At 49.2% G+C, this 24612-nt stretch overlaps 3 protein-coding genes across 8 annotated transcripts in view; 1 reads left to right on the top strand and 2 right to left on the bottom strand.

Moving 5' to 3' along the window:
* Positions 1-149, bottom strand: part of TOM1L2 (target of myb1 like 2 membrane trafficking protein) — an 88314-nt gene extending 88165 nt beyond the window's left edge. For 3 of the 5 annotated variants that reach the window (XM_019512667.1, XM_019512666.1, XM_019512668.1), the window contains exon 1: positions 51-149. In XM_019512667.1, the coding sequence (XP_019368212.1) occupies positions 51-102 (52 nt within the window). In that variant the 5' untranslated portion in view covers positions 103-149. The remainder of the gene's footprint in view (positions 1-50) is intronic. The other 2 variants (XM_019512670.1, XM_019512671.1) reach the window with 1 other exon arrangement.
* A 432-nt stretch (positions 150-581) lies between these two features.
* DRC3 (dynein regulatory complex subunit 3) lies at positions 582-21326 on the top strand. Of its 2 annotated transcripts, XM_019512672.1 has the most exons (14): positions 582-649; positions 962-1386; positions 1989-2156; positions 3794-3910; positions 6150-6316; positions 7227-7373; positions 8188-8307; positions 11152-11264; positions 12512-12686; positions 15377-15508; positions 16656-16726; positions 19127-19250; positions 20692-20823; positions 21021-21326. In XM_019512672.1, the coding sequence occupies exons 3-14, from the start codon at positions 1997-1999 to the stop codon at positions 21132-21134; spliced, it is 1572 nt and encodes a 523-aa protein (XP_019368217.1). In that variant the 5' UTR covers positions 582-649; positions 962-1386; positions 1989-1996; the 3' UTR covers positions 21135-21326. The 2 variants fall into 2 exon arrangements, with proteins under 2 accessions (XP_019368217.1, XP_019368218.1); XM_019512673.1 differs by lacking the exon at positions 582-649 and having other exon boundaries at positions 910-1386.
* Positions 21327-22230: 904 nt separating this feature from the next.
* ATPAF2 (ATP synthase mitochondrial F1 complex assembly factor 2) overlaps positions 22231-24612 on the bottom strand; it is a gene marked incomplete at its 5' end in the record, with an annotated part of 5675 nt that continues 3293 nt past the window's right edge. The window contains 2 exons of the mRNA XM_019512571.1: positions 22231-22854; positions 23254-23369. Of these exons, the coding sequence (XP_019368116.1) occupies positions 22717-22854; positions 23254-23369 (254 nt within the window). The remainder of the gene's footprint in view (positions 22855-23253; positions 23370-24612) is intronic.

Raw genomic sequence — 24612 nt, forward strand, 5'->3', positions numbered from 1 at the left:
GGGACACCGCGGCCGGCCCCTGCCCCCCGGCCCCTGCCCGGCGCGCTCACCCAGGCTCTGCCCCACAGGGGTGCTGAACGGGTTCCCCAGCAGAAACTCCATCTTGGGATGACAACAAACAGCCGGCCCAGCCCGGCCCGCAGCCTCCACCCCGCCCCTCGCCTAGAGGCACCCGCGCCGCCCAATCCGAGCCGCCGGCACGGCCCGTGGCCCCGCCCATGCCGCAGGCTCGCGCCGCTGGGTTGGCTGAGGGGCGTGCCAATCAGATAACCCCGCCCCTCCCCAGTGCGACTCCTTCGTTTTCCACTGACGCAGAGGGGGGGCGGGAGCTCCTTCTGCCGCCCCTCGCCAATGGACAGCTCCGCTCTCATTTCCCCAATTCTATTGGGTAACTGCCACACCAATCACTTTAAAATCCGCCCACCAGGTGCGCTACCCACTCTGATTGGCCGACGCAGTTTCCTCGCGGTCTGATTGGTGGCGGAGCTTCACACCCCTTTTCCCTCCCTCCTTTGCTCCCCACCGAGGCCAGCCGCGATTGGCGGGCGCTGCCCGGCAAGTGACGAGGGAGTCTGGAGGCCCCGCCCTTAGCCCAGCGTCACGTGACTTGACTTAGCAACCGTGCAGGCTTCTTTAGCAACGAGCCCCAGTGAGGGAAGGGAATAGGGCAGGGTATTGGGGGGCAGGGTACTGGTGAGGGGCAGGGCAGGGTACTGGGGGCAGGGCAGGGTATTGGGGGCAGGGTACTGGGGAGACAAGGCAGGGTACTGGTGGGGGGCAGGTCAGGGCACTGGGGGGGCAGGGCACTGGGAGAGGCCGTGGGGGCTGGGCAGACCTATGGATCGACTGATTTATTTGCAGCTTTCTCCAAAATGCTGCGCTCCAGGGAGAGATGAGCTCCTTGTTTCTCCTTGTGACGTAATCAAATAACAATGTTCATGTAATTTGTCCTTCTGGCTAGAAACCGAGGCTGGGAGCAGCCATCGCACAGTGTGGGAGCAGCACGGAGCGTCCGACCACAGAACGGTCCCAGGGAAGCCGTGACACTAAAGCAAGACATGAAGATCCCGTGTGATGCTGGCCCTTAGTCCTTGTGCGCGGAGCACGAATACACCTGGGGGCATAGGACAGGTGCCCTGGGGCTCGAGAGGAGACGGATTGTTTTTTCTTCATTAACCTGGTGTTAAGAGAGCAGAATAACTGATGCCACAGGGGAACACCAAGAGAACAACGCAACGGGGAACTAAAGCTTCAGCCTAAAGGGGAGACCCTCCCCTCACAAACAGCATCTCAGCTTGCCAAGCACTTGCCCAAACAGGAAGATCTTGCGGTGCTTCCACTGTGTGGGCCTGAAGAGGGAAGGAGCTCCCAAGCTGATTTCAATAGGTCAGATTTTGCTGCCATTGATTTCAGGGGTGCAGGATCAATCCAATCCGCATTTCACCCATGTTCAGAGCATTTTATTGCCTGCAGCAATTTAAGAAGCTGCTTAAATTGGTTCCCTAGAGAGCAGCTGCATGGTCAGGGGTGGGCAGACGAGTGGTTGTGTGACAGGCTACGTAGAAAAGCCAGTGCACTGCTGTGTTACAGGTGGAGAAGGTGGCTGGTGGGTGAGAGGCAGGGAGGAGAGGCCAGTGGGCTCATGGCTGGGGGCTGAGGAGGGTTGTTTGGCTGCGTGGAGGGCCGTGGGGAGCTGTAATGCTCTGCCTTTGGTGTCATCTGGTTCATGTAAGTTATGTTCTCCTTAAGCTTGACACGGGTTCTGCACGTGGCATCTTGCCTGTGCACTTCACCCTGTGCTGGCCCTGACTTGCACTTGTTAACATCATATCTTTCGGTAAAGGCAACTATCTCTTTGACTTCAGCAGTGCAGGATCAGACCTTGTGGGTCCTGCACTCTGCTACTGTTTCTTTGCATGTCATACACAGTTCAGTAAACACTGAAGACAGTAGCTGGGTAATGGGTATTGTTTGCCCTTCTCTCAAAGGCCTGAAAATGAGCCGGATATACGATACCATTGAGCCAAATGTGATCGATCAAGAGATGCTTCAAAAGGCTGTTGAGGAGCAAGGTCCTCAAGAAGAAGCAGGGCAGCTTGCCAAAAGGGAAGGCATTGATTTTAAGGATGTCACAGAACTACAGCTTGATTTTAGGAGTAAGTATCAGATTTTTTCTAGGACAAGTTAATAGTACAATGCTTTAATTGTTGATGATATGATCATGGTAAAGCTCAGACTGTTGCACTGACTCTAACTTATATTTTTAGCCCTAGCCATCTAAACTAGTTCAAACAGAGAGAGTTAAAAGGCTTTGCTGCCTGGTAAGAGGCTACAGATCCTGGCAGCTCTTCACGTCATTGTTAATTATTACTTTTTTGTTTGACAGTTATGGAGCAGTGGCACCTTGTGGCCACGTGCAAGTTTGGCCCTACTGCACTAAAACCCAGTCTGATCCAAATGTGTGATGGCAACATATTTTCATTTTCAGATGAGTCCTGACTCCCTATTTCTGTCCAGTTCTGAGTGGGCAAATATCTACCTTAAAAGAAGTTACCTGCAGTACAGCAGGTCAATTTGCCAACTTTGTTGAAAGGCCCAACTAGATCACTAAGCTCATTATTGGGCAGAGAAAGCTGAACTACCCCCTTGCCCATGCTTGTGACCTCCCAGTTCAGTCTACAGTACATTGGTAGGGGTGACATGGAAGCAGTTTGTCCTGCTGTTACGGATATAGGATGTCAGTCTTTGGAGCTATCAAATCAGCCTTTCAATCCATTAAGATCCTGTTTTCTTTTAGGGAACCAGGTGAAAATCTGCATCTTTAATTTTTTCCTTCTAGTGTGGTGATTGTGTGCTAGTGAGATAACTGTGTGTGCAGTTAACGAGTCTGCTTATTGGCACTCATGGACCTGACTTATGCATGCATTTGTTTGGAAGTGATGTGCACTTGTATGCACATTTTGGCCATGCAATTGCAAGCTTAGCATGCAAAACTCCTGCCCTGTTTGTATGTGACCAGTGCCTACAGCTGTGGGGTTTTCCTCTTCTCTGTTTGCATTCCTGCCTTCTAAGCTGACACCCACTGGACAGTTGAACCCAAGTCTCCTATGCTACATGGTGCCAACATTGTGTTCTAATCCATTCAGCCTGTGCCTGGGTCTGTAGTTTTTTTTCCAAAAAAAGGCAAATGCAATGACAGGTGACAGCACTCCAAACAGGAGATTATAAACTGCAGAAAACCTGAGTTCTAATTCCTATAGTGGTCCCAGGCCTATTCTCCATCTACAGCTCCATAAGCTGAACAGTGGGAAAGGATTTATAGAACATGGAGTAACTTTGTAATGCAATGGGCAGCAATTCAAAGCCAGCTAGTCCCCTCCAACAACCTGCAATTTCATAAGAAAGTGCTGTCTCCTCCCAGGAACACTCTTTGAGTTGGAAAGCAAAGTGAAGGTCAAAGGCCCTCCTGGTAGTGAATTCATAAACCCCTCCTTGACTGCAGTCCTGCAGTCAGCATTCCCTCAGCAACTGTCTGGCGGCACTGATTAGCAATGTGCAGTGGTGCAGGACAAGAAGGTTATCCCAGCAGTTTCAATCTAAATCGTCATCCGGCCCCCAGTCCTTTCAGCCATCTCCTGGGCCATCTTCATGCATCAGTGCACGGTCACACTCTGCCGAAAGATTCTTTTGGAGGTAATATTGAGTACGGATCACCTGCACAATGTAATGTGAATGCCATGTTCAGCTTGCATGAATCATACTCCTGATTTTTATTTTCCCCCTTTGGCTTTAGATATCCTGAAGATTGATAACCTCTGGCAGTTTGCAAATCTGACTAAACTGCAGCTGGACAATAACATCATTGAGAAGATAGAGGCTCTGGATAGTCTGGTTCATCTTGTCTGGCTTGGTACGGTTTCAGGATGTGAGGCTGGCATAAGGCAGAAGTAATTCTATCAAAAAGAACTGGTGGTGTTAAACTGCTGTGAGAGCACAATCAGGTCCCTGTTGTGTGCTAGGAATAAAGACAGTTAATGTTAGTGTCAATTGGTGGCTAAGCTTTTGGCATATTTCACACATGTATTCTACTAAATAGTAGGCCTGAAATTGCATCTCATTCTACAGATTGGATGTGGTGCACTTTGAAATGATATTGTGAGATATTAAGTTCTGTTGTGATGGCACTCAAGTAAACACACTGACAACAGTCACTCTAGTGCATTGATTTTGATGGAGATGCACCAGTGTAAAGTTGGAGTTTGGCCCCTAAATCATGAGATATTCTGGGAGCATCCAACTGATTAAAACAGAGAGTAAAATCGAACTGGAGCCCGGAAATCTTCCCCTCTCTGCCACCATAGAGATTCTGCCAATAGAGTAGTAGAATTCTAGCTTCAGTTCAGGATCTGACCACTTTGCTGTTATCAGGAATCGGTTTGCAAAGAGAACATTATTTTGGGCATATCAACCTCTTTGAAGTCAAACAAAAAACATCCTGATGAGGTCATCCTGTTACTCAAAGAAACGAGCCTGAACACAGTGGATCTCAGTTTCATGCCTAACAAAAGCATCTCTCGCCATCTGCAGCTCCACAATGAAAACAGGATATGGTGTTCCCCTCTCAAACAGGATATTCCCAAGGGAATGCAGTCAGCTGGATGCAGCACCCCGCATTCTGACTCTCCAATGCCAGATGATAGGAATATCACAAAATAATCAGTGGTATTAAATATATGGGGGGGTTTGATTTGTGTCCCCATCTCCTAGATGGCTTAGAAAGTCTCAGCTTTTCAGTAATACTTACAAAAGCACCTAAGTTCTATTTTCAAAAGTGATTTAGGTAATTCAGAGCCTAAATCTCACTGAAAGGCAATGGGACTTCAGTTCGTAAGGACATGAAGGAGTGTCTGCTTTTCAGTCTAGAGATGTAAATATAGCATGGTAGACAAACCCGGGTGGGCTTAAAATTAGCTAAATTGGGTACAGATTGCAGTGCATGGGTTTTGGCCACCTGCTCCCTCATCAAGGTCTTGGGTGGGTTCCTAGCCATCTGTTTCAGGGTTGGCATGCTACTGGTGTTCAAGCTAGCTGGTTTAAAACTAGTTCAAGTGTGTCTACACAGGCTGCTTTCTCACCTTTTGAATGCAGCTTAGATGTACCTTAAGTCACTGTTGGAAACATGGGCTCCTAAGCCACTTTGATAAGTTGGTGAGAGGAGAGGATTTCTTAGGGTGCTATCTTCTATTGGACAAGCTGCATAGTTGGGATAGTTAGGCATTCAAATGCAAGACATTCTTTATCCATGTCTTACATTTGAAAACCTGTCTAACTCTATCCCACATATGCAGTTGGTCTAATAAAAGCTATCGCCCTAAGAAATCCTCGTCTCTTGCATAATTCCTGGACCATCGTAGCTACAACATCACTCTACCACTGTCTTTGACAAGTTTGACATTTTTATAAGAGATTCTACATAAGTTTAAATGCTGTATGGAAGAATAAAATGAGTGAAAGAGTCCATGAGTGAAAAGGCTAAGATGCACCAACTCTTCCGTGGTGCATCTCCACAGACAGCAGTGAGGTTGCATGGAACTAAGAGCAAGGGTTGCCTTACTGGTAATCAACATTAGGGTAATGGTTTTGTGACACTGGTGAGGGTTCTTGAGAAATAATAGCTGGTGTTATCAGCTTTCATGTGGAAAATGCATTACAGATTTCACCTCTTTAAGCATGTTCTTACCTGTTCTCTTGTCCTTTGCAATTTCGTGCAAGAAACCTGCATAAGATTTCTTCTCAGTGTCTTGCTCATTGTGTTGTCAAGAGGTAAGAGGTAGGACATGGATGGGCAATGTAGACAGCCTTTGCCCAAAGGAGTATTTCAGTGATTTCCCTAACTGACTACAGACTTGCAAGGTTCAGTGTTAGAAGATGCATCTGTTTTGCCCTGGCCAAATGGGTGGTGGGTTTGTGCAGAGCCTTGAACATAAAGGAGAGAAGTGTTGATGAATAGCTTGTCACCCCTAAGGATAGCAATTAACCTAGATACCATATTCGAGATACCAGCTGAACTGCAGGCCTTGTGCTCTATAGGTTAGCTGGAAATGGTCTTTTTGCTCATAAAACATCTTGAGTGTTAAACTGTTTTGCAGATTTGTCCTTCAACAATATTGAAACCATTGAAGGTCTCCATGCTCTGGTTAAACTGCAGGACCTGAGCCTCTACAATAACAGAATATCCAAGATTGAGAACATGGACATGCTACAAGAATTACAGATCTTCTCCATTGGAAACAACAATCTAACCTCTTTGGAAAATGTAAGGATCGTATGGTCTCTGCCAGCGTCTCCTCATGATCAAAGGTTCTCATATGGGCACCTGTCATTGAATCTGAACATCTCTTTAGAGAAGTGGTTCTTGATCTTTCTGGACTCAAGGTGTCCCTCACTGGACTCGAGATACCCCTCCAGAACATTTATGAATTGAGTGGCACCCTATTTAAAAAAACCAGTGTATATATTGCAGTGCTTAGCTCCTTACAGAGGGGCCGTGGAATGGAGGGGCATCCAGGCAGGGACAAGCTTGAACCTAGGTTTATCTACTTAGTCTATCTACTCATCTCCTCACACCCCTGGTTGAGAACCACTGCTTTAGAGGGATAACCACTGGTCAGAGGGATAATCAGCTGTCCCTGCAGGTAACTCTCATTTCACCTGGCTTAGGATTATTCACACTTTGGGTCAGATCTTGCTACCAGTGACACTGATGGCAAAACTTTTCTTGACTTCAGTGGGAACTGGAACAGGGGAATGAGTTACCTGAATAGAAAATGGAAGGCAGGATTTCTGAGGGTGTGCTTTGATTTTTACATTGCAGAAGGCAGCTTTTGGTGGAAGCTTATCCACCATCCAGCTGAAGGCCTCCTCACCAACCCATTGCCCAAGTGTCCACAGTTCAGAGTTGTACTAAAGTTCTAAGAATGCTATAGAAGATAGTTTATTTTCCAAATACTGTGGTTCAACCCTGCTGGATAGCCATCCTTTTCAACCTGTTTCCACGCTTGGACATTCAGTTGATTGCATTGCGTCAGCTCTCTCTGAAGGACGAGGCTGTCAGCCAGATCCTGAGCCACAACAGTGATGATCAATGTCATGAATTTCAAAGCGTTGCATTTTTTGCTTTCCACCCCCTGTGCGATGGTTGCAGCATCTGCTTTTGTTTGGCCCAGGTAGTCTACCTCAGGAAATTCAGCAAGCTGCGCACGTTGAATCTTGCCGGGAACCCTCTGTGTGACGACGAGCAGTATTCGATGTTTATTGCTGCTCACCTCCCAGATCTGGTGTACTTGGACTTCAGGCTTGTGGATGAGAATACAGTAAGCACTTCTGCTGCTCCTGTATCGAGGGCACAAGCCCTGTCCACAGCATTCATCATGCTGTCAGGCTTGGAATATGCCAGCACTCAAAGGATTAGAATCTTCATATTTTAATTGCTCTCTGACTGAAATACTTTTTAGGGAAATAGGTGCCATTGGAAATGTCCTTCCTCTGCCTGTAACCAAGCACAGTAGGCTGGCTGGGAAGCTGATGTACTAGTAACACATAATAATGGCTTCTTGCCTCAAGGCTTGGGGGAAGCACAATATTACAAAATTAATTAGAGATTTACTTTAACATAGTCCTAGAAGAGACCTCTTAGGTCACTGAATCCAGTCCAGTGCAGTGCAGACTGCAGGCAAATGAGGTCCTATAATACCATCCATAAATTGATCAAATTTCATCTTAAAACTAGCCAGGTCTCTTGCCCCAGCACTCCTGTTCTTCCACTCCATAGAAGAGCCATCACCTCCATATTAAATCTGCTGCCAGGTTCATTGGCTGATTAAGCCAGAGCACAGCCTCTTATACGAAGAAGCTGGGCTACCTCTGTAAATAGTTCCTAAAGGTGGGGAAATGAGGGAGGAGATAAGATATTCGCACCTCTGACTCAGAAGGATGGAATAAGGCAGCTCAGTCACAGACTAGTGGAAATGAGATCATTAGGAATGAAAATGGAGGGTCACACTTCACAGCCATTCAATACAAAACACACAAGTAAAATGTGTAGAATGTTACACTCCTGACTCTGATACACACTGTTTTGGCAGTGGGACAGTCTGACCAAAATATTTTCTTCTTTGTACCTCTCAGCGAGAAGTTGCCGAAATAAAATATCAGTATGCTATCGATGAGCTGAAACAAGGTGAAGCTCAAGCCCTGGCTAAGCTGGAAGAGGAGCAGGCTAAGCAGAAAGAACTGGACTACCACAAGGTATGTTCTCCTTGGCTGGTTTTATATTACCACCGTGGAAAGAAACCCAACAGATATTGACTTCTCTTTCACCCGCTGAAAGATTTAATGGGAGGTTAACATTGATTGAGTTAAAACAGAGGTCACTATTAATCTCTGGGATCGGTAAATCTTGTCTTTTGAATGAAAACAAAAGCTGCTGTGGAATACCCATGGTATGGGGGAACATAGTTCTTTTGGTCAAACTGTGAAACATACACGGTGGGCCCTGATTTAGGGAAGCTTGTCACGGCACAGGGCCCTAGGAGCGGCCGTGATCTCTCCCACGCCCCCTACCGTGCCAAGTTGGCGCTAAAGCACCCTCGTTCTCGCCCACCACGTCTTTGATGGTATCTATAATGGAGGCTGCCTTTTGTCCCCTTTGACACGGTGCTCTGGTCTATCCTGACCCCCGGTTCTTTATGGACTGACTTGGCGCACCGCAGCCTTATGGGCTATGCGTGGCTCCAACCTCCCCTCTACCACGCCTGAAGCCTCGCTGATGTACCAGACATTGTCTGGTCAGTTTCCTGTCTGTGCCCTGACTGGCGCCCCCGGGCTTGTCACGCAACCGGCGCCCCTCACTGGCGCCCCCGGGCTTGTCACGCAACCGGCGCCCCTGGGCTCGCTAGCCCTCTCGGGGCTTTTCTCGGCGCACTCGCCCCTTCGGGGCCTCTCTGTGCGCCCGCCTCTATAGGATCGCCTTCCCCTGGGGCTTGTCTCTATAGCATCACCCTACCCTGGGCTTCTATTCATGTGTGCCCACCCTGGGGCGTAACACGAGCACCCTCCAGGCTTCTTGCCGGTGCCCACACTGGTGCTCCTTGTAATTGGGGCTCAGGTGGCCTTAGCCTTGCCCCTAAATCCGCCGTGCCCCTTTCACAGGGCTGGGGTCAGTGCCCCCTGAACGTTGTGCCCTCACTGGGCTTCTTGCCTGCACGCCCCTCCCTGGGGCTCTGCCCACACTAGGGCCTTTCTCTGCACTTAGGGGCCAGGCACGGCTACGGCCACCTGAGCTCCAAATCCCCTGCTTGGGTCAACAATTCCTGTGGGGGCCCAGGCAGCCTCGTCCTTACCTGGCCCCTGTCCTCTGTGCCCTTTCTCAGGGCTGGGGTAGTGCACTCCTAAATGCGGTGCCCTCACTGGCACCGGGGTCCCTACTTCTGTGGAGCCCCGCTGAGGCCTCCTCCGCCTCTATTAGCCTCACCTGGTCCTCCGGTGTTACGCAACAAAGCAAAACCATAAGCCAATTAGCTGCAACACAAAAATAAGCCTCCTGGCTATAACGCAAACTCTAGCCCCCTGGCTAAACCTCCCTCAAACCCCTACCAGGGGTTTCTCCTCACCCAGGAGCTGTTTCAGGCCCTTGGGCTGCTCTGCTATTCCTACTCCCAGCAGAGCCCTCTCTTCGTCAGCTGCCAGAGGGGAACTGCCTTCCTGGCCTCAGCCTGGATCACCTTTATATAGGTCAGGCCCTGCCCCCTTCTGGTCAGCTGACCAACTGCGGTTGCCCCGGCAACCAACACCTGTCCTTCTATAGGAGCAGGGCACCAGAGTGCCCTGCCACAAAGCTTAAAAGTAAATCGTACTTTAGTTTCTTGTCAGAGTGATGGTAGATTAAGACAATTATAGGCCTAATGGAACTATTAGTATTATTTATGTTGCAGTGTTTTTTCCCCCTATGTTTTTTCCCCTTTATGTTGCTAAGTTATTGGGTCATAATAAAATATGCATGTAATATTCTCAGCGCTTCAAGCTCATTTTGGGCATAAAACAGAGAGACTATCTATGCATGTAGCAAGAACAGTTTGGGCAAAGTGAAGCTCTCAGCTACCAACTGATTCTCTGAGAGCTGCTCCCTTGCCTACTTGCTCTGCTGCTTACATGGGACTGTGGCTGTTTTGCATCCATGTTGTTTGCTTTTCTCCTTCCACTTGGCCTCTGGTCTGTTCACTATATTGTTGAAGCATGTGGGCAGAGCAAGGCTTCCAATGGGTGGCTGTCATAGGCCTTCGCCACCTCTATACTCACAGAGGTCCCTTGGCATCTGAGATTCCTGCTGCTGTACATGGAACCAGCAGGAGGCTTGGGAAAACAGGGTGATGGGTTTAGAGAGGAAAGGACATGGGTAGGGAGGGACCTGGATGAGGCCCTTCATGGCTAACCACCTTTATGGCTGTGCTTTGCTGTCCCTTTCATGCTCGAGTGACTGAGGCTTCAAGCTCCAGGCCCACAAAGCAGAGTTGAATTGCTCTGTCTCCATGTTTGCTAAGCAAATGAGCCCCCATCTCTTCCCATGACAGTAAAACCTTTTCCTTGGAAAGCCACAAGCCTTCACCCCCTATCCAGTGATAACAGGCTGGTGGATTGTTCTGAGATTCACTCCCACAGCACAAGGCACTCTTCATTCAGATCTGGGGAGTTTGAAGAATTCACCCAAGGAGACTCGCTGCCTGAACCTTCCTTTGCACTTTAAGAAACAGAAAGGAGCCACGTTGAGTACAGGGTTCTACCCACCTTGCTAGGTTGGGCAAGGATGGGATGAAGTGAGGGCTCTGACCACCCCAGCTGTGCTCACCAAAGCCTCTCATGTGGATGCAGGTATATCAGCAAATCTGTGAGAAGCAGGAGAGGGGTGGGGGTTACTAGACAGCCCTGGAGCTCAGTGTTGCTGATGTGAGCTGCGTCCCCACTAGGAGAGCTTTGCCAGTAGAGCAAACCAGGATTCATAGACAGGTGAAGAGCTCCTTTTGTAGACATGGCCTAAGATTCTGCAGCAAGTTGGCATTCCTCATTTTTTTTCTGTTGTTCCAATTCTTTCTTAAGGCTGCTTATGTCGAGTACCTCAATGGACCCTTCTTGTTTGAGAGTATGTATGCAGAGGATGCAGAAGCAAACAAGCTGGCTTACCTCCCCGGCATGCCTGACCTGCTGGAGACATATCCTTCCTGGCTTTAGAAAAGCTAGCAATAAATAGCAAATGGCGTCAGGTGGCAGGGAGGTGCATCACCAGGGATGCTTCATCTGCTTTTTTTGTACAGGCTTGAAAGCTACATTGATCTGAGATCTGAGGCTTGCAGTGTTCAGGCTTGGATCAGTGCCATGGAAGCACTGCTGGACCGTGAGACCCATGACAGCTTTAAGGGCTGATATCTCATGAAACACAGGGACTACAAACTAATGCTTTGTACCACAGGCACTCTAGCAATGCTGACTTAGCCCCGTTTGAATAAATCTCTCATTCCTAATGCTGGCAGGCCATGAAAGATCAGAGCTGTAAAATCTCAGCTTTCCAATTACCATCTTGCTTTTTCTGCACACGTGATTTTAGCAGCCATTACCTTTCCCACCTGTAGCAACAGGGGCTTTTCAGTCTCTCTAACTCTGGAATTCATCCTACCTTTCAAACAGTATTGAATGTTAATCCCTGCCTGTACCAGATTATGAGATAGGAGTTGCTAAAATCATGTTGCGGTTGACGTGGCAGGAAGTACTAAGGAACTAATCAGTATGGAGTCTCAGTCTCCCAGAGTAGAAGTGCTAACTCTTTGGGATCAGTACAAACGTACTTCAGACCAAGACATCTTTCTAAATTTCGATCCTGTCCCAGTGAGCAGAAAGCAAAGACTTGTATGTTTTTTCTTTCCTAGCTCAGATAAATGGGATGTTGTCAAGTCCTAGAATTGAACTGAGACTTCCTGAAGGCTGCTGTACAGTGGCGTGGGAAAAGTTCATCACAGTCTAAATACCATAGACATTAGAAACAATTCCATTGACAAGATAACAGCAAAAAAAAAGACATGATTTTTGTGTTGCTACCAAATCAATGCATTGTGTGCTCTGGAGCACAATTTATTAACTTCACATGCTCTATCCCATTAATATGGCAGAGAAGAGTCCGAGGAGCCTTCATAGGTGCCCTCTAGTCACGCTTCCTCCACCTAGGTTAGGTAGTGAAGTCCCTTTGCTTGAGAGATGAGGATGGGTCCAGCTCTGCAAGATGCAGTGTGCTCATCTTGCTCAACTCCCACCAACTTCATTGGAGATGAGCAAAAGACAACCTGATCCTCTTGCCTTGAGATTAGTGAGTGTTTGTAGCTAGAGGGCAGTGTTGATTATCACGGGGCGTTGCTTGCTGTGTTGACTCATTAAACTCACACAAATGAGATCCCTTGACTGGTTTCACATACAGGAATAAATTTGAATCGGTTTGCGAGAAATTGTTTGCCTATGGTCTGGAACAATATGAAAAGCGAGAAGCCGAAGTCTCAACTTTCTACAAATGCCTTCAAGAAGCACTGGCAGCCAATCAAGAGCAGGGCACAAAAATAATCCTGGAGTTTGAAAACCAGAACATGGGGGTAATTTCTTACAGCCTTTTGTTTGCTTAAAGCAATTGTATAGGGTAGTCTAGTGTCTGATCTGATGAACATGGAGTAAATCCATTTAAATCCTTTTAACAGTGCCAGATTTTCACTAGTGTCATGGAAATCAGAATCCAACCCCAGCTCCTACTGTACCCACTTCCATTGACCGGTCTGCAATACAGGATGATATTTTGTTAGCTAATATATTATTGAACGTGAATTAAAGTAGACATGTTGTGTTTAAAATCATGTCAGCTGGTAGTACGTGATGTTTTCCCTCCTGGGGCTCACCACCACCAGCTGCCATTATTTTGAACAGGACACTCCTTGTCTATACCAAGTATTTATAATAATGTAAATTAGCATATGCTAATAGGATGCCATTTCCTAGTGTTGAAAAAATTGCTTTGTTGCCTTTGTATAGAGCTGGTCATACGTGCTTTAATTTTTTTTTCAACAAAAGACTTTTTTTTTTTAAAGAAAGTGAAAATTTTCATTAAAAATATTTAAAATTGATGATAAAATTAATTGGAAAGAACATTTCTGTTGGAGAGTTGGAGTTGAGCTTTCCTTTTCCTTCTGGCTTGGGGCTCCCTCCCATGTTCTCTTTCCACTGGAAAAGCAAGACAAAAAGCCAGAAAACAAAACAAAGATGATTTTTTCAAGTCATGTTTGTTTTGATCCATTTTCTCCCAAAATGAAGACATTTTTGCAAACTTTGACCCGAAAAATAAGGTGAATTTGGTTGGGATATATTAGCAAAAAACACTGGTCTCCCCACCCTGCACTGGGGAGAGCTGCAACCCTGTGGTTAAGAGAACAGCTTCAAGCTGGATCCGTATCTAACCATTTAAACCACATGGATAATTAGTTTTGTTTCCATGGAAAAGCTAGGCAAAACTCTGTGTCAGCAGGATGGAACCAAGTCCCTTATAATTGACTCTGGAGGGAATCAGGAGTGCTGACCGTCTCCCCAAACCAGGCCCTGTTTATTCAGCTGCTGTGCAACACAGAGCAGGCTGCTGAGTCACTCTGGTATCAGGTGCTGAACCCCAGTGTGCTGGTGAGTGTCACTTACTGCTGACTCACACTAACACACCATCTGGGTCGCCTCTGGCCAGGGCGTAAGAGGCTTTTAAAGCCTCTCTTGAAGACAAAGAGTGAAGACTGAGAGGTACTGAATGGAAATCGGGGAGGAGAGTCTGTCTTGACAAGAGCACTGAGAGGTACCTTCTGGTATTTTCAGTGAGCTGCCAATAAATTCACACCCAAAATGGGGGAGAGTTTCAGGGTTTAGGCCACATGCCTACAGGCACTTCAGAGCAGAGGGAAGGTGCCTGGGTGCAGACTGCAAGGTGGATTGAGGCACTCAGCCCAGCACCGCCCTTCTGAGAGACACTTGAGCAAGGTCACAGGCATGAGTGACTGATGCCTCCTAAATCTGGCAGGGCACCCGCAGAAGCCATCGATGGCGGTGGCCCTGTCAGAGGGAGCACCAGCCCTATCGACAGCATCAGTGTCGGCTGTCGGGGGGGCACCAGCCCCGTCGGGGGGGGCGCGTGCACCCCCGTGCACCCCTTACCAGTTGCCTATGGTCACAGAGGAGGCTGCTGTCAGACCTGGAAACCCTATTAAAATGTATCTGGCGATACCAGCCTAAACAGGAGGAGAGCAGTCCCAGTCCTAAAGTGCAGCTTGTTTTTGGGGTCTTTTTCTGTAGCTGTACTTTCCTCTACAAACTGCAGGATACCTCTGCACCCTCTGAAGCTGGTAAAGGAGCAAAGCAGCAGGCTAAAGCCCTCAAGCAGTTGCAGTTACTAGGGGAATCATCACTTAAATTGCTTGGGAACCTTTGGAGGTCGGTTTGCTAGCTCAGATAAGGAGGGGGAAGGCTCCTTTTAAACATCCAAAGTGGGCACAATCTCATCTTGTCCAGACACAAGTCTGGGCAGTGATTTTCACCAGAATCTCCCATTTTAATCCATCCTGTTGGCTCCAACTGTGATGGATATTAGGCTTCTTAAAATGTATTTGTAATGCTGTGATTTCAATAGGGGAGATTTATTTCAAAGACGCTTGAAAATAATACATGGCTCAGCATATTAAGATTTGTTGACCTCAGAGATAAATCTCGTCTGATGTGAAACTGATGTCAGTGTTTAACGCTGAAGGACTATAAATTGTGGTACTTGCTGTAACAAGAAGTCAGTATGTGATCTGTGTTATTACATGCTCTCTGATTTAAAATCCTGCTTCTGCTGAAGACGGCCAAGATTCCCATTGACTTCAAGGGGACTAGGGTTTAGGCCTGGATTTCTGCATGAGAAATAATGGCACATCTCTGCATTAAGGCAATGAATTTTAGAAATCCAGTGATTTTCCTTCGCAGGTAGCTGTCTAAAGGGGAGTTGAACGCAAAGGTGGAGGAAGAAAAAGGTAATTTGCTGCCCGAAGACAAGTTTTCACAGCATTCACAGCAGCATAATCTGATAGGTTCGGGTGGTAGCACATCCCCACATTGTTCATCTCTATGTATGTAAATCACAGAAACCCGTAGAATTACCACATTTCCTTCCAGCCAATCCTGTGCTGGAACATTTCTCAAGTATGTAACAAGCTAATTAAATATCCAATAGAGCAGTGACCACAAATGACAAATAATGTATGCCTTTCTATATGCTTAGCTGCTGGAGGTGGTTCAGGACATGAGTAGCTTTGACATGGCTGAGACAAAGCTAGCTAAGTACAACGATGACATCATTCAGTTGTCCGACACACTAATGACGCTGGAAATGCAGACTGTCGACCAGCTTGAGGTAAGGCCAGGGAGGTACCGCCATGTCTCGGGGACAGAACACAAGGTCTATTTGCTATTGCCTGGCACTGTGTAGTCTCATTTGTGCAAAGCAGGTACAGAACTCTCCAGCTCTAGGTGTTGTAGGCCCCCCTGTACTCCCACTCTGCATAGGTGCAAGCACGTGGAGTGAAAGGTGACAGGGAATCAGACCTATGTGGCAGCAGAACATCATTTCTAACAGCAAAGCTCATAACCTCCCCCCTGGCACCCAAGACAATGGCTGAGGTTCCAGCTCGGAGGACACAGGCTCTTGGAGCACCGTGTAGGCTAGCATATGAAGTGTGCTGCCCACTTGTCAGGCATACTCCCAAGATGCTAATGTGGGGGATCTCTTAAACCAATCTGCTATGCATCCAAAATACACACATGCCCCCTCTCCTCCGCCATTACCAGTCCCCTTCCACATGGAGCCCACGCTGAGCATAACAGAAGGCAGCAGAGTTCTCCAGGGATTCTGTATAGTTCAGTGTTGCTTTTTCTCATTTAGGCTCCAAAGAGTTCCTAATAGAGTTGGTGATGACAGGTAAAAATATCAAAGGTGGGTTTTTTTTTCCCTATGCTCCTTACTTACCCTGAAGCATCATGACACTAGAGTGTTTTAATCACCTTATCTGACATGTCGTAGATCTTTTGATTTCACCAACCACCCAGGTTTTGAGAGGTAATTGTAAGCAACATCCATCTTCAGAGACTTCTAAACACTCTCTCTTAATCCTGGCTATTAATTGTGCTTCTGATGGCAGAACCTTCAAGAATGCAGGAAGATTCTGGCAGTAAACAGGGACACAGTGTTCTCTAATCCCAGTGTAAAGATAAGGTTAGAAGCAGTGTGGTGGAGGGAGTCCTGCAGGCTCAGGGGAGAGGTGTTGCTCATCCAGCTCCTCCCAGTAGGACTGACTCTGATCTTCCCTGATGATTTTCTGACCCAGTGCAGAAAAGCACATCCCCTTCTGCATTTCCCAACAACAACAGTCTGAGGCAACTTTGTGCTGATTAAACTAATGCATCAAGAGCAGACTGCATTTAAGACACCCCCCATGCTGTTCCAATGTTTGTGCGCGTCTGTGCGTTGGGTGTTTGATAAGTTTCCTTTCTTTTCTCAACAGGAAATTATAAAGGATTTTGAAAGAAACATTGCTGACCTAGTGTCAACGTTTATCGAAAACGTCCAAGGGATATATCCTTTTGATGGGCTGCTGGCCCCAGGGCTCTTTAATACGTATGTCTGACCCACAGCAAAGGAAAAGAAATGACTTTGAGGCTTGGAAGCCAGCAATCACTGTGTGGGAACAGATTTCTTCCTATTAATGTGTGGTGGACTTTGATCAATCCCTTGTTAGGACTGCTCGCCAGCACGTGAAATGCAGGCTCTGCTCAAATACTGTTCTATATTATTCGGAGCAAAACAATACAAGCAGGGCCTGCTTTGCAGTCCAGCTGTGTCTGTGATGAAATTCAAGGGAATGGCCTGGTTTCAAAGGCACAAAGGGCAGGTAGATACCTCAGCCTCATTGAAAATCAATGGGGATTAAGCATTTTGCTGCTCTTCATGCATTTGAAAATCTGCTCCCCTCCCCGCCTCTCAGCACGTGCTGGGTAGAAGGCTTGGCAAAACTCGCTGTGCAACTCCTGCTACAGGTTGCTGACCTGTTAATAGGTGAAATATTGCAAATTCCCCCAGAAGTTTCTCTGCATGGCCTCAGTGTTTATGCAGCTGTGTGCTTTCCCACCTCTGAGGTGGCTGTATTTTAGTGGCAGGTGAAATGATTTGACCTACACACTGATCTCCTGATCCCAGGCAAATAACTGCCAGGCTCAGCATTTTGCATGCACTCACGGAGGCCTTGCCTTTGGGTGCCCTTTGTGAACTTGACCCCTGATGTCAGTTCTGTACAGCGTAACACAGCCCAGAGGAACTCTCACATGCGTGACCAGAGGAGAAAGAGCAAGAAGAATTACTTGGGGACAACCTTTGGGTGCAAGTGTTGGAGAGGCCAACTAGGAGCCATGCTCTCCTTGACCTGCTGCTCCCAAACAGGGAAGAATTGGTGGGGGGGGGTGTAGAAGTGGATGACAATTGGGCAGCAGTGACCGTGAGGTGATTGAGTTCAGGATCCTGACAAAAGGAAGAAAGGAGAGCAGCAGAATATGGACCCTGGCCTGGACTTCAGAAAAGCAGACTTTGGCTCCTTCAGGGAACTGATGGGCAGGATCCCCAGGGAGGCTGGTCTGAGGGGGGAAGGGAGCCCAAGACAGCTGGCTGTACTTTAAAGAAACCTTACTGAAGGTGCAAGAACGAATCATCCCGGCATGCAGAAAGAATAAGAAATGTGGCAAGTGATCAGATTGGCTTAGCAGAGAACTCTTCAGTGAGCTTAAACACAAAAAGGAAGCTTATAAGAAGTGGAAACATGGACAGATGACTAGGGCAGAATATAAGAATATTGTTTGGGCATGCCGGGATGAAATCAGGAAGGCCAGAGTGCAGCTGGAGTTGCAGCAAGCAAGGGACGTGAAGGATAACAAGAAGGGTTTCTACAAGTATGGCAGTAACAAAGGGAAGGTCAGGGAAAGTGTGGGTCCTTTACTGACTGGGGGAGGTAACCTAGTGACAGATGAGGAGAAAAAGGCTGAAATACTCAATGTCTTTTTTACCTCAGTCTTCACAGGCAAGGACAGCTCCCGGACTACTGCACTGGGCAGCACAGTGTGGGGAGGAGGTGAGCAGCCCTCAGTAGTGAAAGAACAGGTTAGGGGCTATTTATAAAAGCTGGACTATGTCCATGAGGACAGATGCAATGCATCTGAGGGTGCTGAGGGAGTTGGCTGATGCGACTGCAAAGAGGATGGAGCTGGACTGTTCTCAGTGGTGACAGATGACAGAACAAGGAGCAATGGGCTTAAGTTGCAGCAAGGGAGGTTTAGGTTAGATATTAGGAAAAACTCTCTGACTAGGAGGGTAGTAAAGCACCAAGATGGGTTATCTAGAGAGGTGGTGGACTCTCCATCCTTGGAGGTTTTTAAGACCCGGCTAGACAAAGCCTTGGCTGGGACGGTGTAGTTGGGGCTGGTCCTGCTTTGAGAAGGGGGTTGGACTAGATGTGACCTTCTGAGGTCCCTTCCACCCCTCATTTTCTGTGATTCCCACTGCTAGATCGGTTTCTTACTGAGGGTTGTGATGCAACGTCAAGATAAGTGAATTCTTAGTGAGCACATCATATGGCAGGAGCCAGCCTTTTGGCAGGCACGCCACAAATTAGCCCCACACCTTCCCTGATCGCCACTCTGATCCCCTTCCCCTGCCCAATTGGCTGCTCTACTTCTGCTCCATGCATGACCTGCTACTTTGCCTTCTGTTCCCTGCCCTGCTACTGTGCTCCCTGCTCAACTTGCCACGTGTCCCACACAGAAGCTGCCCATGCCACATGTTGGCCAGCCCTGTTGTAGGCTAATACTGTACTGCTTGCTTTGGGAAAAGGAGCTCTCTGCAAGTATGTAACATTGAGCCCCATTTGGCAGAGGCAGGTCATTTAACATGTGTATCACTGCTGTTTTGTTTCTTAACCTTCTTCCATACGATGGCCCAGTGCCGGGACCTTGAAAACCATCATCACGAGAAGCTGCTGGAGATCTCCATCAACACCTTGGAGAAAATTGTCAAGAGCGAGTTTGAGGAGGAGATACCCGATGATGTTCGGATGGTGAGGACACTCGCACGGGGCAGAAAGCAGCTCTCCTTCAAAGTGGAAATCCCAGGCTTGCAGGAAGAGGGGGTGCAGCCTGTTCCCAGGGGTTCAGATGCTGCAGCCAGAGGAAATGGTTGTGGGGGAGCTGTCATTGCAAGATGCACATCAGCTGTTGTGATGCAACTATTGCCTCTCTCTGGCCCTACTATACGGAGATAAGGCACTGTAACTTTTACACCGAATGAAACAAAGTTGAAGTTTCATTAATTGGGCTGCACATCTGTCACATGCCCCAGACTCCTTTAGATTTTCTCCCATACTCCATGTTCTAGCTCTGTAAGATCCCCCTATAATACTTCTGTTAGGGCTGGAAAACCTACACACAGGCTTCTCAGAGACTCCTCAAAGCTGCTCGTGGCTGCCCAAGGAATGCTGTCCTAGTATTGTTTCAGAGGAGACATCTAGTCCCAGTTAACCACATCTCTGCCCAGCACCCAGCAGGACTGACACTCCTAACCAGCACCCTCCCTGCCTAGTGCTCAGCCTGAGAGGCAGAAGTAGCTCTCTTCAGCATGCTTCCCTCCAGTAAGGCAGAAGGAAACAAGTGACCTTGTGCACTGTACAGTCAGAGACTAGAACCTCCTCCTCAACCGCTGGGCAGGGTCAGCTCATGGCTTTACAGGCTATGATCCTGGCTGTGGTTAAGCACTGAAACAGGGTGGCCTGTCCTCTTAAGAGGAGGGGCTGCAGCTGTGTGAAGGCTAATGATGGGGTGTCAGAAACCCTAGCAAGCAGAACGAGAAGCATACAGAAGCACCAGAACAGGAGGCTTCTGGGTGCTAGGAGAGCAAGCCCCCTCTAAGAAGACCATAGCCATGGGGGTCTCTCCCAGTGCCCGGGACGAGGCTTTTTTTTTTTTTTTAAATGAAAAGACTATATGCAACTGGGGCTCACAGAGACAAGTGGGGAGCAAAAGTCTGGTGGAAGAGGGCCTGAGGCAGCAACCTGGTGCAAAAACCCTTGCCAGACACCTGGTCTAGTGTCCATTTCCCACTCAGAAGTGGATCTGCACTTGTTTAACAGCCCCACGAATCTGTAGGCAGAGAGTCATTACATTGAATAGAGGCCGGTCTCCCTTTACAGCTGCAGGGCGAGATGAGGTTCTGCGAGGGGAAGCTGGAGCGTGAATGCCCCCCGTGCAAGTCACCCTTTCCCAGTGTGATTACTCAGGGCTGCTGGGGGCACTTGGCCTGGTGCTGCTTTGAGCAGAGGGAGCAGCAGAGGTGTCCTGAAGAGGGCCGAGAGCTGCTATCACCCATATCAGGGAGCGTGTTTCCTTGCCCGGCAGTATTATTGGGAGCCTTGCTGCCGTATATCCAGTTCTGAGACCTGTTGCTGTTGTAGCATTGCTGTCTAATCAGACCGCACCTCTTGTCTGTTCTGTCTCACTCCCCAGCTCTTTGTGGACAAGGACACCATTGTCAATGCAGTCAACGCCTCCCACGACATCCACCTCCTGAAGATCGATAATAGGGAGGACGACATAATCACCAAGGCCAACAGCTGGCAGGCTGCAGTGATAGAGGAGGTAAGGATGCCCCTGCAGTGACAAGTGGCTGCAAGGTGAAGCCTTGGAAGTGCATAGTCCTGCTGTGGCAGGGTGGAGAGGAAGGTAGCGGGCTTCACCTAAGAACCCAGCGACTCCCAGCTTTCATGGGGCCCCTTCTGCACTGCAGTAGGCAAGTAGTGGTTGCCCCTGACCCCATTCAATTCCCACCTCCTCAGGTCCACAAGAACGAGATTGCACGAAACCGAAGCCGTGTGAAGGAGATCAACCAGTACAAAGACCACCTACAGGAGGAGCTTGACAACCTGGAGAGCCTGGAGCCTGTGGAGTAGCACTGGCTGTGCCAGGAACAGTGGCCATACTGCAGGGACTTGGGCAGTGGTGACACAGTTCCCCTCGCAGGTGCGTCCCAGCCTCTCTGCCTGAATGCCTGTACATAGCCCTGAAAGTGGCCTGGGACTGTCCCCCACCCCACACACACACTTCTCCTCAAACATGCAAATAAAGATACTACATTTGAAGTGCCGCTGAAGAGAAGCTAAGGGGACTGGCTGGAGCCAGAGGCAAAGCCAGCTCCAAACAAAGTGAGGGACAGCTGGAACAGGCTGAGCTTGAGTCCCACTGGGAGCAGGATGTCACACCTGAAAGGTGGGCTTCCTAATACTGGGTGTGCAGGTAGCAAGCAACCCATTCAGGCCCTGGGCCGTGGCCACAATGGGGAGGTAACAGGTTGACCAAACACCTGCCCTCACAGCTAGTCCTAGCAGGTTTCCAGTCCAGCAAGCATGCAGCTTGCTGATGCTCCACCCTCCTGGGAGCCTCATCTTGCAGTCCAATTGGCACAGCAGGGAGGGAAATCGCTGTCTCAGCAGGAGCTCACGCACTGCTGCTCACCACAGCCAAGTCATTAACTCCCCTCCTTGCTCAGCAGCTGCTTCACTTTGCAGGCAGCTCTGAAGCCTGACGCTGGACCCTGGCATTGCTGGAGGCAGCAGCAGGGAGGGAAGGGGGGAACTTAGGGGACACGGAAGGAGGTGGCAGCACAGGCATTTAGGGAAGGGGCCAAAGCCTCCTTTAATAGCACTGGGACTCCGTAACTTGGCCCAGGGCTTTGTTGACGATGCACTGTCCTCCCCTGGAAGGGGTGGAAATCCGCTTTGCCCCCAGCACTCGGAAGCCCCAGCCTTGCTGGTGCGGAAACAGCACTGGCTGGCTCAGGAGGGTCCCCCCACTCCCCTCCCCGACTGCATAGACAGACACTGACTGACAGGGACAAGAACCCGGGAGAAGCAGACCCAGTGGTCAACCAGTGTTCACACTGCCCTTTGATGCTGCTGGCCCCAGCAATCCCTAGCCTGTGGCTGTCCGGCACTGCAATAGCCAGGCAGCACCATGGAGAGGTAAAAATAAATGGCCATATGTGGCAGCTTCCAGTACTGGTCACAGGGCCTTTAATCAAACCAGGAGAGACTCCAGCAGATCCACACTGGGCGAGGGGCACATGCAGCCCCTTCCATGTCCTGCCTGACCACATAGATCCCTCTGGATTTAGCACCACATGCAGGTAACAGCTTGGTGGATCTCACAGCACATGGCAGATGACAGAGGCTATGGCACTGGGATGGAGAGAGAAGTGTAGGATTTCTCTAATTCATGACAAGCCCCAGCAACAGCAAGGGCTGGGATGTTTAACACCAGGACTTCACCTGGACCTCCCCTCCTACAGAATGTGGGGTGCGGAGAGTTGCTGGCATAACTTGGCCAGTGGTGGGCTAGGATCCTCAACAGGTCAGGCCTGCTCACTACTGGGCCAGCTGGAACAACATTCTGGGAGGGACAGGGCAACACTGGTGGCAAGCAAGTAGCTCTGACCCACTGCATTCTCCTGCCCAGTGTCCACTACCTCCCTGGGTCTCAGTCCTGCAGCAGCTTGTGCTTCACTGTTGAGCTCTCCAAGCAGAGGTGGGCGAAGAGGACCCCAGCAGCCGTGCGGGCACGCAGCTCATGCAGGTCAAAGTCATGAGCCCATTCGACCTTGCCCCAGCACTGGATCTGGAGAGGGAGGAAGGGGTCAGTCCACCCAACAGGCAGGTGAACACAGCTCTCAGCCTCCATGTCCCTTCCAGGAAAGGCATTTCTCAGTGGTGGCATGAGGAACAGCCTCCGATCAGAGACAGTCTGTGCCAGGTCTGAGTTGTCTGCACAACCAGGTTCCTGCTACTAACACAGGCCGTCTCTCTTCTGCAGGGGGAAGCTGCAACCTCCCCAAGAGCACAATGGGCTTTTTGGGCCAGCACAGTGCCCCAGCCAGAGCTCTCCAGAGCCCAGTGGAGCAGTGGGCACCCAGCCAGGCAGAACCCCATCCTGCTGCTGGTTATTTGTGCCGGGAAAAAAATCTGTCACAATGGGATTATGCTCTCTGACTTAAAGAGCAGCTCCAGAACTGTTTACCTGATACTCCTCCTCCAGCCGAGACAGCAGCACAGCTTCCTCAACTGTTATGCGCCTGTCTATCAGCCCCATGGACAGGATAAAAGATTTCAGCTGGTTGATCACGTATTCTATCCCTGCAGGGCATGAAACAGCACACCAGAACCACCATTACTTGGGCAATGCACCAGCGGCATCTTTGAGCACGCTAGGCAGTGCTCTCCTGGGATCAGGTAGACAAGCTATCCCCAGCCCCTTGGATCTGCACACTCCAAACCCACAGCCACCAAAAAGCCAGTGTGACATCGTTTGGCTCATCAGGACCCTTTGCTACTGCAAGCAGCTTCCTCTCCAGCTGTGAGCAACCTCCCTGGCATTACAAATGTGTCTGCCAGGAGAGGATGAAATCAAGTGCTCTGGCTCGCATTGAAGTCAGTAGGTATCCAGGTGCTCAGCACCCCTGAAAAATCGAGTGACTGTACAAGGGAAGCAGGCAATGAGGCAAGAATCCTGCTCAACCTGAGCTAACAGTGAGGGCTGGGGCCAGCACCAGACTCAGGAATACAAGAGGTGTGTCCACCAGCTTTGCCTTCCTCACCTGCCCCCCGCCCCAAGGAACAGAGAACAGACATGGCCAAGCACATTTGGGGAGGACCTGGGGGGGACTACACATGTGGGCAAAGGAGCTGTTTCCCCACAGCATGGTGCTCATAGCTTGGCTCAGTGGTGCAGCAAGATGCCTGGGGATTGTGGCAGTGTGCGTAGTTCATACCAGCTTTACTCCAAAGAGGGAACAACCAGTAGGTTGAAGAAAGGATGCCAAGAGCCAGATTTAACCAGGAACAGGGAGAAGATCTCAAAGATGGCATAACTTTTGACCCCTGGCATGGCCCAGTCATGGCTTGCATGGTGCTGGGCTTGGGCAAGGAGATGGCCTTGGGCTTGTTCTCTGGAACTGGGGCAGCAGCACATGGCCAGGCTGCCATATGACAGTGGTCGCCTTTGAGAGCTAAAAGAGATTCCTATGCATTTGGGATGGCTCAGACCCCGGGAATTCCCCTTCTCTATTAACAGGGCATAACACACTGCAGTGTAAGTTCACAGGGCCCCCTGTGCCAGGCCTAGACAGGCCCTGCCCTGAGGCACTGGAAGAAAGTTTGAGGTGGGATGTTTCCTTCTCCACCCCACTGATCCAAAGCACCTTGCAGATGAGAACAGGATGGGTTTCAACACTGACAAGTGCAAGGTGCTGCACCTGGGGAGGAAGAACCAGCACCATACCTACAGGCTGGGGAACTCCCTTCTCGTCAGTGCAGAGGCAGAAAAGGATCTTGGAGTCATCATTGATGCCAAGATGAACATGGGCCGGTAGTGTGGGGA

The sequence above is a fragment of the Gavialis gangeticus genome, unplaced genomic scaffold (genome assembly GCF_001723915.1).
Source record: "Gavialis gangeticus isolate Ggan-Ray unplaced genomic scaffold, GavGan_comp1, whole genome shotgun sequence".
Taxonomy (NCBI): domain Eukaryota; kingdom Metazoa; phylum Chordata; order Crocodylia; family Gavialidae; genus Gavialis; species Gavialis gangeticus.